This window comes from Belonocnema kinseyi, chromosome 5, assembly GCF_010883055.1.
Source record: "Belonocnema kinseyi isolate 2016_QV_RU_SX_M_011 chromosome 5, B_treatae_v1, whole genome shotgun sequence".
In the NCBI taxonomy this organism is placed as follows: Eukaryota; Metazoa; Arthropoda; class Insecta; order Hymenoptera; family Cynipidae; genus Belonocnema; species Belonocnema kinseyi.
Genome location: NC_046661.1, coordinates 19,682,150 through 19,697,251, shown reverse-complemented (window position 1 = coordinate 19,697,251; position 15,102 = coordinate 19,682,150). Strand labels below are relative to the sequence as shown.

General features: G+C 29.7%; 1 protein-coding gene across 1 annotated transcript in view; it reads right to left on the bottom strand.

Annotated features, from left to right (window-relative positions):
- Nucleotides 1–12,017, bottom strand: part of LOC117173550 — a 35,203-nt gene extending 23,186 nt beyond the window's left edge. The window contains exon 1 of the mRNA XM_033362190.1: nucleotides 11,953–12,017. Within this exon, the coding sequence (XP_033218081.1) occupies nucleotides 11,953–12,017 (65 nt within the window). The remainder of the gene's footprint in view (nucleotides 1–11,952) is intronic.
- Nucleotides 12,018–15,102: the final 3,085 nt, after the last annotated feature.

The following is a 15,102-nucleotide window of genomic DNA, read 5'->3' as shown; positions in this document are numbered from 1 at the left end:
ACTTGAAAAGCGATTGACCAAGTGTATAGAGCTACAAGGAGATTATGTTGAAAAATAAAAAAAAATTTACCCAAAAAAAATTGTTTTTATACTTCATTCTAACGACTCATTGAACTACCCTCGTAATTATAACTTTTAAAAAGCCCTAAAAAGTTTATTTTAACCATTTTTATAAGACTTGTCAATTTCATTTAATTTTTCAAGAAATACAGTGGAAAAACAGAAAATTCCAATTTCGATCCAAACGATCCAAAATACAGGAAAAATTCTCGAAAAAGAAATTATAACTTTTAAGAAGTCCCACGTAATTTTATTTTAACAATTTTTTTATTGGGTTGGATAATTTACCTTAATTTTACGAAAATACGGTGGAAAAATAGAAAATTTAAATTTCTATCCAAACGATTCAAAATACAGGGAAAATTTTCGAATAAGGAATTATAATTTTTGAAACTTCCTAAAAAAATGTTGTTTTTTTTTCCTTTTTTCAATACGGCTTGTCATTTTAGTTTAATTTTACGAAAGTACAGTGGTAAAATAGAAAATTAAAATTTCGACTCTCACGATTTAAAATACTTGGAAAACTCTCAAAAAGTAATTATAACTTTTGAAAGGTCCCACCAAATTTTTTTAATCTAGTTTTTGGCAGGGCTTGTCATTTTATTTTAATCTATCGGAAATACTGTGGTAAAGTAGAAAATTGAAATTTCGAGCGAAATGAATGCCTGACATTGCATTTTAAAATCTATTTCTAACATTTCAAACAAGTGTGGCCAACATCTTCAGAATAAATCTATGTAGTTCGATTTGAAAATATCATATGCCCTTAAAGGCATGTGATACATTATGATGTCACGTATTACCGACTGTCCAATGTTATTTTTCCCGCCAATTTGAAAATAGGGAAATTAAAATATCAAGCTACTTTTTTTAAATGATAGGTATTATTATGGGACAGGTCTGTCTGGCCATTTAAAGTTGCTATATTATTGATAAATATTGATTTTTAATATTTACAATCTTCAACACAGAGACTTGTATTTCAATTTATTTGAATATTGAGAAAGCAACTTCAGAATAAGATGCGAGCGCCACCTAGCTGTTGTGCTTGCTAGGCGAAGCGCCCTTCCGATTTCGTACAGACTGAGTCGGTAATGACGATAGAATTTTAAATTTTGTAATGTTACTACATGTCTAAATAAAAAAATATTCGCAAACATGTGCTGCCACCTTCTAATTTATGAAACCTCAGGTTTCTCTGATAGTGTCATCGGTAGCCTTTTTGTGAATTCTTTGTAACCATCCGAATTAATTGAAAAGACTTGATTTCTTTGAAAATTTTTAATGTTTAATATTCTTTAAATACTTTAATTCTCTCAATTCTCCACATTCATTAAAAAAACTATATTGTATTCTTTGAATATTTCGAATTCAATAATATTCTACGATTTTTTTACTTGCTTTTTTTACTTCATATTTCTTTTATATTTTATAAAAAATATGGTTACTTATGATATTAAAAAGCAAGGAAACTAAGAAGTAGCGGTGATTTGGCTGATGATTCGAATTTTCTTGTGAAAACTGAACTTTATCCTCTCAAGTAGGAACACGAAAACAAAAATAATAATTTTGATCTCAACTCTGTTGAATTCTTCGCATTATTTGATTTTTTTCAATTACATCTTATAATCTTTTGAATCCTGTTGAATTCGTTTAAATTCTTTGAGCTCTTGAATTCTTTGAAATCTTTTGAATTATTTTGTAAACTTAGATTGTTTCGAATTTTTTTATTGTTTGCATTCTGTTGAATCCTTGAATACTTTTTACTTCTTTAAATTTTTCAAATTCTTTTTAATTCTTTTGAATCCTTTGTTTTCGTTTAATTAAGGATTGCTTATTATTAATATCAAAAACATAAAATTAGGGAGAGTTCGTTCGAAATTAAGATGAGCTCATTTTAGATCTTTGAATTATTTAAAATTATTTTAACTGCTTTTGAATTCTTTAACTACAAATTAAAAGCAAAGACCTCATACTAAAAAGTCATTTCAATTCATTGAATACTTATCAACTCTTTGAATTTTTCAAATTCTTTTAATTCTTTCGAATCCTTTGATTTCGTTTAATTTTGTTTGTCTTCTCTTTGTATTTTATTAAATTCTTTACAATCTGTTGCACTGTTTTCATGCGTGAATTTGTTTAATTCTTTGAATTCAAAAATTAAGGATTGCTTATCGTTAATATTAAAAACTTAAAAATAGGGAGAGTAAGTTCGAACTTCTTGAATGCATTTGGTTCCTGTGACTGCTTTGGAATTTTTTGAAATATTTTGAATACTTTTCAATTCTCCTAATTCTTTTGGATACGTTTAAAATTCTTTAATTTGCAAATAAAGACCCACTTTTTACTCAACCAAAAATTAAAGTGTAGAGTAAAGTATAGAACATCTTTTTTTATGATTCTTTGAATTATTTAAAATTCTTTTTATTTCTTTGAATTCTTTTGAATTCTTTGAATTCCTTAGAATTCTTTTGAATTCTTTTGAATTCTTTGAATTCCTTAGAATTCTTTTGAATTCTTTGAATTCCTTACATTCTTGTAAATCATTTGAAATTTTCTAAATTCTTTGTATTCTTTAGAATTCTGTGCAATCCGTGGCACTGTTGTGGTGCTTTGCATTTTTTGAAACCTTTGAATTCAAAAATTAAGTATTTCTTAAGATTAATATTAACAATTTAAAATTACGACGATTATTTTGAATTCTTTAAAATGTTTCGTATTCTTTGAATTCTTTTGAATTCTTTGGATTCTTTAGACTTTTTAATTCTTCCAAATCATTTGAACTCGACGAAATTCTGTGTATCATTTAGAATTATTTGCATTCTGTGGCACTGTTTTGGTGCTTTGAATTTTTTGAAACCTTTGAATTCAAAAATCAAGTATTGCTTAACATTAACATTAACAACTTAAAATTAGGAAGATTTCGTTTGAAATCTTTAAAACCATTCGGATTCTTTGAATTCTTTTGAATACTTTTGAATTATCTGAATTCTTTTGAATCCGTTTAAAATTCATCAACATGCAAATAAAGAATCAGTTATTGCTTTACAAAAAATGCAGCATTGAACAATAAATTTGTAATTTAGATGCTTCATATTTATTTTATTTATTTACAAAAACTACAATAATTATTCTTATTTCACAACGGAAAGACAATTGCCCTCATCCATTTCCATTTTTTTTCTATGATTCTTTGAATTCTTTTGAATTATTTGAATTCGTTTGAATTCTTTAAATTCTTTTGATTTTTTACAATTTTTTGATTTTTTCAATTTTTTAAAACCTTTTAATTCAAAAATCAATTATTGCTTAACCTTAATATTAACAACTTAAAAATCCGAAAATTTGGTTTGGGGGGGACCGCCCTCATTCACCCTCTAGCTTTCCATTTGTTAAAGTGCAGAACTTGTTTTTTTATGATTCATTGAATACTTTTGGATTCTTTGTACTTTTTTAATCCTTCGAATTCTTTTGAGTTCTTTAATTCCTCTGAATCATTTGAATTCATTTTAATTTTGTGTATTTCTTAGAATTCTTTGCAATCCGTTGAATTTTTTTCATGTTTTGAATTTTTTAAACCTTTGAATTCAAGAATAAAGTATTGATTGACGTTAATACTAACAAATTAAAATTAGGCAGATTTCATTTGAGAACTTTGGATACATTTGTAGCCGTCCGCGAAGAAAGTGACCCAGTACCAATGAAGGCAAGACATGAGTAGGCCTTAGTAAATATCCGGCCAATTAAGGTAAGACATGTGCAGGACTTATTCAATATCCGGCAAATTAAAGCAAGACGTGAGCATGACTTTGTAAATATCCGGCCAATGAACGCAGCACATGAGCATGACATAGTCAATATCCGGCCAATTAAGTAAAGACGTGAGTAGGACTTAGTAAATATCCGGCCAATTAAGGCAAGACATGATCAGAACTTAGTCAATATCCGGCCGATTAAGGCAAAAAATGTGCATTGATGAATTTTCAACTAAAATGACGAATCTCTAAGTTGAATAGTTGAATTTTAAATAAAAAAGATGAGCTCTGACCTAAAACAATTAATTTTAATCTAAAAGCGTTGCATTTTTAACAGCAAAAAATTAATTTGTACTAAAAAAGATAAATTGTCCATCAAAACTTAAATAATTAAACGTTTAGTTGAAAAATTAATGCTCAAAGAAGCAAATGAATTTTCAAACACAACTATGAAATAAACAATTGCAATAAGTTACTTTACTTTTCACAGCAACACAAAAAAACTTCCTCAAAAATATGATTGTCAAGATGAGTTATATACATTTTTAATAAAGTGATGAATTTTTAACTAAAACTCTAAATCTTTGTCTTCGAAACAGAGAAATTTTAAAACAGAAAGAGGAATTTTCAAGTAAAACGATTTTTTTTACTAGAATAATTGAACTTAAAAAAATGAATTTCCAACACAGAAGATTCATTTTCACCCAAAAAGATGAATTTTCAACTAAAGAAGATCATTTTTTAACCAAAAATTGAATAATTAAATTTTTAGTCATAAAATAAATGTTCAACCAAATAAATTAATTTTTCTTTCAAATGATGAATCTTTGACCAAAACAAAATTTTAATCAGAGAGTGTAACTTTCAGTCAAGATTAAAAAAGATACGTGGAATAATGTGACACACGGGTATTTGTGGCATCTGATGATGCGCAGCATAGGGTCCAAGCTTTTGGCAAGGGTAGTATATTTCGTACAATATTCGGTAATAACATAATGCATTTCTGTAACAGCAAAAAATGGATATGGTTATTCAGATTGAGATTTCGTAATTTTGGGAGAGCAAACAGAGTTTCAATAAACAGTTATTAAAAGCACGAGAATTATATATATTTTTTAATGAATTGTTTATTACTTTGAATACACCCTATTCCTGAAGATACTTTTATTCCTTACTTTTTAAAATAAAGTATTCAATAAATAATAATTTAAATAATTCAACTTCAAAAAAATGAATTTTCAATACAGAAGATTCATTTTTACCAAAAAAGATGAATTTTCAACTAAAGAAGATAATTTTTTAACTAAAAATTGAATAATTAAATTTTTAGTCATAAAATAAATGTTCAACCAAATAAATTGATTTTTCTTTCAATTGATGAATCTTTGACCAAAAAAAAATTTTAATCAGAGAGGTTACCTTTCAGCCAAGTTTAAAACAGATAATTTTAAAAGAAAAAAGTAGATTTTTCAACAAAGTATGCGGACTTTCAACAATATAGTTGAATTTTTAATTAAAAAAGAAAAATTATCATTCAAATTGTTGAATTTTGAACTAGTATATCTAAATTTTCAACAAAAAATGGACAATTATATTTGCAACCAAAAAGATGAATTTTGAAATCAAATGATGAATCTTCGACTTGAATAGTTGAATTATAGGTATATACCAAAAATATGAATTTTCAACTATAAAGTACAATTTTCTACAAAAAAGTTTTTCTTTTACAGGGTAAATACATTCTTAATCAAATAGTTAAATTTCTGGATAAAAAATATTTATTTCGAACCAAATACTTGAATTTTCATTTTAAAAAAATACAATTTCGTCCAAAAATATAAGTTAAATCTTCTGGTAAAAATGTAACTATCACCAAACCACAAAAAACAGCTGCAGTTGCAGAATAGGCGCGTCACCTGTTTTTAGCCGGAAAAATAGTTGTTTTTTTGTCGACAAAAAAAATAATTTTTTACCAAAAAAAGCAACAAATTTTCAATAAAATATTTAAATTTTCGGTAAAAAATTCCTTTTCTTTCAAAGAAAAACAAGTTTTCAATGAAAATGCGATTAACTAACAAAAATTATTTTCTACAAAAAAACGTAGATTTTCGACCAAAAAAGTCGTTTTTTCTTAAATACGTGAATTTTCAATTTACACAAAGAGGCAATTTTACATTCTCATTGTTAAATATTTAATTGGAAAAGGTGATTTTCAGCCCAAAGTGAGACGATTAAATTGACAGTAGAAAAAATAATTTTCAACCAAACTGATGAATATTTTCAAGTAAAATTCTGAATCTTAAACTGGAATAGTTGAATTGTACCCTTCCAAATAAATGAATTTTTAACAAATAATATTAATTCTCTATAAAAAGGCTTTTTTTCCACAAATCACAACATTAAAAAAAAATTTTTCATTTTTTAGTAAAGAATATCAATTTTCAATCAAATAGATGAATTTTCATCCAAAAATAGAATAGTTGAATTTTCCGTTGCAAATCTAGTTCTTAACAAAAAAAACTGATTTTCAGAAAAATAGTTCAATTTTTTACTAGAATAGTTAAATTTTTAGTTAAAAAATTAATTTTCAAGAATATAGTTATATTTTTAAAAAAAGATCAATTTTCAATTCAAATGATGATTCTGGCACCAATAAAATAAATTTTTAACAAAAGTCTTTAGCTTTTAACTGAATCTAGATTAATTTCCAAGAAAAAAGGTAAATTACTAACGAAGAATGCGAAACAAATATATTAAAATTCATAAATATTTCCTTTTTGAAATTCTACTTCTACTCTAAAAACTACTTGAAGCATTTTCTGCTTCGAAAATTTGAAAAAAGGAAATTTTAAATTGTGGCGAATTTTGACTTGGAACGGAGATTCTTTAAACTTCTTTCTTCTAAATCACAGTTTTATTTATTTAAAAATTTAAAAACTTTTAGGTAAAAAAATTAATTTTCTACAAATGAAACGGATTTTCAACAAAAGAGTTAACTTTTCGACCTGAGTGATGAATTTTCAACTATAAATGACGAATCTTTAACTTCAATAGTTAATTTTCAAGCAAAAAATATGAGTTTTGTAACTAAAACAGTGAATTTTAAGTGAAACAGTTGCATTTTCAACCACAACAAATTAATTATCATTAAAAAAGATAACTTGCTTACCAATACTTAACCCCCCCCCCCCAAAAGAACTTTCAAACCAAATTACTTTCAAGAAAAGAGTTACATTTTTAAACAAAGTGATAAATTTTTAACTAAAATTTAAAACCTTTATCTTTGGAAGAGTTAAATTTTAAAGCAGGAAGATTGATTTTCAATTAAAACCATAAATTTTTAACTAGAATGATTGAACATTTGACCAAAAATATGAATTTCCAACGCAAAGGTTCATTTCTACTAAAAAAGATGAATTTTTAACTAAAAAAGGACATTTTTAAACCAAAAATTGAAATAAATTAATTTTAAATCAAAGTTCAACCAAAGTAATGAATTTTTATTTAAAATGATGAATCTTCGTCTAGAAAAATTAATTTTTAACTAAAGAGTTTAACATTCAACCAAGTATGACAAACATAATTTTACAAAAAAAATTAGTTTTTTAACAATTTGTTGAATTTAGAGTTAGGAAATATAATTTTTTTTTAATTGAGAATTACAGTGAAACTCTTCTCTTGCCCCGATTTTGGGGCTGACGGTGGGTGGGAATTAACTCATTATAGTCCGCTCCTCTTTTGTTTGTTCATGCTTGAGTGCTCGCCTGAGTGACAGCAGCATATCCCGCGCACCCCGCGCAGCTCCTGTTATATCTACAGGCGGCGCGGCCTCAATTCTCGGAAGGGCTATAGAAGGGAGGGCTATTAAATACTTTCACTGTATATTTTCAGTTGAAGAAATTATTTGTCAACAAAACTGATGAATTGTTAACTTAAATGATGAATCTTAGACTGGAATAGTTAAATTATACATATCAAAAATATGGATTTTCAACCATAAAGAAAAATCTGCTACAAAAAAAGGAAATTTCTTTGCAGAGTACACAAGCCTCGTACAAATAGTTTAATTGCTGGATAAAAAATATAAATTTCCGATCAAATAGGTGAATTTTTATTTAAAAGAAATATAGGCTTTCGACAAAAGATATAATAGTTAAATATTCTGGTAAGAAGCGAATTCTTAAAGAACAAAACAAAAACGAATTTTGAGCAAAAAAGTTAAATGTTCAAATCAAATAACTGAATTTTTAGTTCAAAAAATTTATTGGTTAGATTCCAGAATAAGGGCGTCACCTGTCACCTCTATTTTGACAGGAAACAAATTTTATTTGGCAACAAACTATTAGAATATTTAACTGAACGATAAATGAATCGATTTGATAAGGAAAAATAAAAAAATTATTGTTACTTTTGTTACTACGATGTCTCAGATATGGGTCTGTCACGATATATAGTAATGATCATATTTCACGAAAAGTTGGAAATGGGTAGTGATTTGTCCAACATTATTCTTTTTACTAGTCATAGGGGTGCCTTTCCGCCCGCACGAAACTTTGGAAAAGGGTAGAAGTTTTGACAAGATCATTTTAGTGACCTGTCAAATTCGCCTTTCTGTCCGTTTGGATGTTTTGAAAGCACCTGAACGGTAAGTTTAATATGATCATTCCAATTTCGTGACATACCCATATTTAAGATATTGTAGTAACAAAAGTGAACAATACAATTTACAATTTATATTTCTTCTTTGAAATACAAATTATACTCTAAAACTTACTTGAAGTACTTATACTTATCTCAAATTTGGAAAAGGGCACCTTCAAATTGTGACGAATGCACATGCCAAACATTCGCTGATCCAAGTCAAATTATATTTCTTCACGAAAAATCCTTGTCCTAAAATAAAAACGATAACTCTGATCTAAAATTTCCTATCACAAGTCAGGATAGATGAGCAGTAAGCTTATAAAATAAAATTCCACTTATCACGAAAAGAAACTACTAACCTCCGAATTTCGATAGCGCATTGTAATCGCGTGTTTACAACCGATCAACAACAACCGGCAGCCTTCAGTTTCACTCGTGTCACTTCAACGACCCTTGCCAATCGTCGTGTATTAATGTCTAATGCATTTTCAAGAGCTTTTAATTGAACACTTTTTCAGGAATTTGAATACATTTTTCAACTGATTATCTAATTGATCCTGAGGGTCAATTGATAGAGTGTCCCAATAATTATTTCAAATCCCACGGTATTTTTAAAATATTTGAAAAGTTTCAAACAATAATCAAGGATTTTACATATTTTATATTATTTTAAAATTTTACAAGGAAATTTTGAATTGATTGCTGTAATTTAATGAAATTTCAAACTATTCCAAATATTCAAGAAATTTCAAAAGATATCGAAGGATTTAATTACTTATAGAAATTCTAACAATTCCCATAATTTATTATGTAATTCAAAAGCTTAAAGGGCTTTCAAAGCTTTGGAAGTATTTCAGAATGCTTAAAAAAATATCAGGCATTTTCAAGAGACTTAAACATTTACAAAGTATTTACAAAGAATTTTCAAGGTCTCTAATAATTTTAAGTGGTTTAAACAAATATGAATGCAGTTGTTAAGAATTTTGTAGAATTTCGTTATTTCATTATTAAATGAAGAATTAAAGTACACAGATTTATAACTAACATTCTTATAGGAACTTGGATTGTTTCTTAAAGAATTATTTAAAAGTCAAAGACATATATTACGCTAAGCAGGTTGTTTCGAAATCTCATTTTCCCATACAATAATTTTTGTTACTGTTTCATAAAGTTTCAGATAAAATAAAGGAGAAATTTTAAAGTATATGACTAGGTTTTTTAACCTTATAACATTGGCGTTTCTTGACATTACCAAAATACAGGAAAAATCGCAAAAATGAATTATAAATGTTAAAAGTCCTAAAAAAATTTGTTTAAATAATTTGTTTATAGAACTTGACAATTAAGTGTAATTTTCCGAAAATATCTTGGAAAGATATGATATTCAAATTTTGATTCAAACGATTCAAAAAACAGGAAAAAATCTCTAAAAGGGAATTATAATTTTTCTAAAGTCGGAAAAAAATTTTTTTTTCTAGTTTTTGGTTGTGCTTGACAATAAGGTTTAATTTTACGAAAACACAGTGGACAAATAGAAATTTCAAATTTCAATCTGAACATTTCACAATACGAGGAAAAATCTCAAAAAGCAATTATAATTTTTGAAAAGTCCTAAATAATAATTTTATTGTAGCTATTTTTTTGGACTTGATAATTTATTATAATTTCACGAAACTACTGTTGAAAATTTAAACATTAGAATTTTGATCCAAACGATTGAAAATATAGGAAAAAATCTCGAAAAGGAATTATAACATTTAAAAGGCCTGAAAAATTGCATTTAAAAATTTGTTGAATGAAATTGACAAATTAGTTTAATGTTACGAAAATTCCGTGGAAAAATAGAAAATGAAAATTTGGATCCAATCTACTCAAAATACAGGAACAAATCTCCAGAAAGAATTATAAGTTTTAAAAAATCTTAAATAATTCTATTTTAACCATTTTTTTATAGAACTTAAACATTTAGTTAGATTTTATCCATTTTTTGGTAGGACTTGTAATTTTAGTTTAATTTTACGAAAATACTGTGGAAAATTTGAAAATTTAAATTCTGTTGAAAACGATTCAACATACAGGAAAAAATGTTAACAAAGGATTTATAATTGTTGAAAAGTCATAAAAAAATTTATTTTTTCCATTTTTTGGTAGGGCTTGACAATGTAGTTTAATTTTAAGAAAATACAGTGGGAAAAAACAACGTTTAAATTTTGGATCCAAACGATTAAAAAATACTGGAGAAATCTCAAAAAAGAATTATATCTTTTGAAAAGTGCTCAAAAATTTCATTTTAACAATTTCGCGTAGGACTGGACAAATTGATAGTATAATTTGACAAAAATATAGTGTAAAAATAGAAAATTCAAATTTCGATCTAAACGATTGAAAATACTTGAAAATTCCCTAAAAAGGAATGATAAATTTTGAAAATTCCTGCAAAAATTTAATTTTTCCTTTTTCTGTTAGGGCTTAGCAATGTCGTTTAATTTTACAAAAATACAGTGGCAAAATAGAAAATTCGAATTTCGATCCAAATGATTTAAAATATTAGGAAAAATCTCAAAGAGGAATTATAACTTTTGAAAAGTCCTAAGAAATTGTATTTTAACTGATTTTTATAAGAATTTACAATTTAGTTTAATTTTACGAAAACACAGTGGAAAAATAAAAATTTCAATCCAAACGTTCTAAGTACGTGAAAAAATCTCAAAAAGGAATTATAACTTTTGAAAAGTCCTGAATAATAATGTTATTTTAACCGTTTCTTTGAGGACTTGACAATTTAGTTTAATTTTAAGAAAATACCGTGGAAATTTTGAAATTTTGATCCAAGCGCTCAAAATACAGGAAAAAATAATAAATTATGAAAAGTCCTACAGGATTTAATTTTATCCATTTTTTGGAACGGTTTGTCATTATAGTTTTATTCATCAAAAATGCTGTGGAAAAATAGATAGTCGAAATTCGAGCAAAATGAATCCAAAAAATCAGGAAAAAATCTCAAAAAGGAATGATAACTTTGGTAAAGTCCAAAACGTGTTATTTTATCCATTTTTGGTAGGGCTTGTAATTTTAGTTTGATTTGACGAAAATACAGTGGAAAATTTGAACATTTTAATTTTGATTCGAACGATTCAAATGCAGGGAAAATGTCACAAAAGAAATTGTAATTTTAGAAAAGTCCTAAAAAAATGTATATTTTCCATTTTTTGGTAGGGCTTGAGCATGTAGTTTAGTTTTATGTAGAAATTTAAAATTTCTTATTGACAGTTATACCCAGTGACTTCCCATTTGCAAGGCCAATGGATGGAAAACTGCAGATGGAAAACGTGTCTTAAACCGAGCTGAGTTTGAAGAGTTGCTTTAAGCTTCAGCACCGCTAAACATAAATTCGAATCAAGTCCCAAGCCATCAAGGTATCCAAGGCAATGAAAAAGCTAGCCAAATCACTCCAGCAGGGATCCAGAAAAATAATCTGATGATCACAGAGCACCCTAAGAGCAGCACATTCCACAAGAACAAGGCAGAGGAATCAACAGGACCATTCGCTACGACCATTGTCGACATCAGTCCTAATTGTACCAATAGTGTCGAAGATAGCGACGACAAACTCGGTTATCACAAATTCATGCTACTGTGCAAAACTCAATAAAGTAATTTGATCAATCCCTCATTGATCAGCAGTCCTACTTTAGGACTGAAGAAGGCTTGGTTCAACCCTCCGCTATTAACCCAGCGCAGCTGCAAATTAGCGCGGTCTCTGAAGGCGCAAAAGATCAAGATCTCTTGCTACTTTTACAAAACATGAACCCTTGTATAGAAACAGATGATACACTTCCTGAGAAGGTAAACAGATTTTTGAAATATTTTCACGAATATCTCAACCAAAGAACAAACTCCGAGAACAAGGACAATTCTTCCGCATTTAAGGATTCATATAAGTCTACACCATAAATTAACAAACCAAAGGGTACCGTGCGATTTAGGAATATATCTGAAATTAGAGAATCCCCGATCATGCGACAAAAACCATCTCGAAGATCTCTATTTCAAGCTCCTCAGACATTAACTCTGCCATTTGCGAATTCTACTCCAGAAATGTCCGAAAATGACAGTACGGTTTCCACAGCTAACAAGATAAAGCCTCTGAACAAGAATTTTATGGCAATCTCCTTGACAGAGGAAACCTATCCTAATTACGCGTCCAGGATACGCAGTGCAGTAGAATAACTCTCATTAAAAACAGTCCTTTCTGTACGCCATGAATGAAGCAAACCCCTATTTTATTGGCGAGATAATTGTGCGCACTTCAGCCCCGAAGTTTGTGAACCTACAAAACCCCATTTTTAAGTTGCTTATTGCCTCCGAGCACCTCAATGTACAGGACTTCCAGGATTAAAGAGAAGTAACGATAGGTCTACATAATATGAGATTGGAATTGGAACGTGACCGCTGTGAAATATGTCGTATGGCAAACTCTAGCGATTTGCAATCTAACCTAGCCAGAGTGGTTCCCCCACTATCACATTATGCAGCGGCAAGCCAGAAATACCACCGGATGAATTGCAGTTAAAAATAATAGAAGAATATCACGATATTCTATTAACAAGACATAAGGGCGTAACGAAAACCTATCATCGTATTCGGGTGCGGTGCACATGGCTGCCTCGAGCATAAATTAATGAGAGTACGTACTCGAGAACCAATGGTTATCACTGACAACACTCGTGGGGTGCTCCATAGGATATTTCTCGATACCGTGGACAAACTGGCTATGACAATGAATGTTCATATGCATATCCTCACCATGCAGGATAATTTTTCAAAATGATATAGAACCGTACCCATACCAAATAAAAATGCATCGAGCATCTTGCACGCAGTAGCTCAAAATATAATCGCACAGTATGGAGCCCTCCGCTGCATTCTTACGGATCGGGGAAGAAGTTTTATAACCAAATTGTTAAAGAGAATTGCGGAAAATATTCGCAGTTAAACAACTAATTACTTCCGGATGTCATCCCCAAACTAATGGTCGCCATGTTTGCGATTAACGCGTCCGTTTATGATACCACGAATTTCACTTCTTTGGAATTGCTCGACGGACGTGCTGCGCTGCTACCCAACTCATTTCCACCTGTCGATAAATGAGAAAAATAAGGATCCTATTTCCGCGTTTTGGTTATTCGATTTCACGAAATTCAAAAGAATGCAGCTAAAAACATGATTCAAGTAAAAGAATGCTCGAAATTACGTTACAATGAAAAGTTACGCCCTCTAAACGCAGTGATTGCTGATAAGGTGATCATATTCTAGGACGTGTATAAAAATAAATTGGATAATTGAGCTACTGGAACCTATACCATCGTTGGTTTTACGAAAAATCATAATGTAATCCTTGTAGACGAAGACGGTAAAAGGTTTACAAAGCATGCCGATAAGCTCATGGTCACGTATTGTTAGAGATAATACTAGATACTATACTTGATACTGAAAATACCACTACTGTATACTTATATGCACAATTTAGGAACTGAGTGCAGAAGTTATGTACCGCCATATTCTATCACTAGTTTTAGTGATAATGTAAATCACTCCCATCATCAAAACTTCAGCAGGCCCAAAATACGAGCACTTCCGTTCAAGGCTAGTAATGGCATCTTCTACAAGAATCAAGGACCCATGAGGCGAATCGTCAGACATTGGAGGATTAAGACCTTCCTGAAGGTCAACAAATTTCACGATTCCTTGACAGAAATGCAGAACCGGTACCAGTCACTGGCAACTTATTGCATACACATATTGAAAGAAGTCTGTAAGCAGATCATTCGAGACAACAATATGCAGAATAAGCTGGAAATTACAGAGCGAATAATAAGCGACAAAGACGGGGAGATCCGCGAGTTTGCGTATTACAAGAATAAAAACCACCTCTCCCCTTTGCCGAACAACATGTGAGCATGAAGAACTACCGCCATGTTGAGATTTATAGGAGAAATCGTGGGGTTGGTCGCAGATTTTTGGACTTACCATCATGGACAGGCCATAGAAGCAAAGATCAACAACCTTAATCTTGCTAAAGCGAATTTGTCTCATATGGTCGGTCGTCAAACACATGTCATCCGATGCCAACTGGAGGACTTGAACCGGATTAACAAAGTAGACGAACATCGACAGCAGCTGTTGCAGAACGAGATAAATATTCTCCTGACACTTTTGAGTGAAATATCGGCCGCACTCACCAATCGAATCTATTCCTATACCCTGAACAAGTTACTTAATGCTATAGAAAATGGTTTGGAGGAGCATACCTGAACAGGTGATTGGATGAAGGAGTATATTCAGAAACCATGAAAAGGAGAACTACATCCAGCGTTGCTAAGATCCGAACAGCTAGAATCAGTATATCGAGCAGTCTAAGACCATGCACCCAAAGTGGCCTTTCCAATTACGGGACCCTACGTGAGTATTAAATAATTAGTAAACACCACCGCAGTGGCCATCAAAAGCAAAAATGGTACACTCTTCGTTGTATTGGACATCCCACGCATGAATGATGTCAAATACACCATTTATAAAATGAATGCACTTACATTAGAACAACTGATTTCAGAAAAGAGAACAGAAAGAGATGCAGCGAATC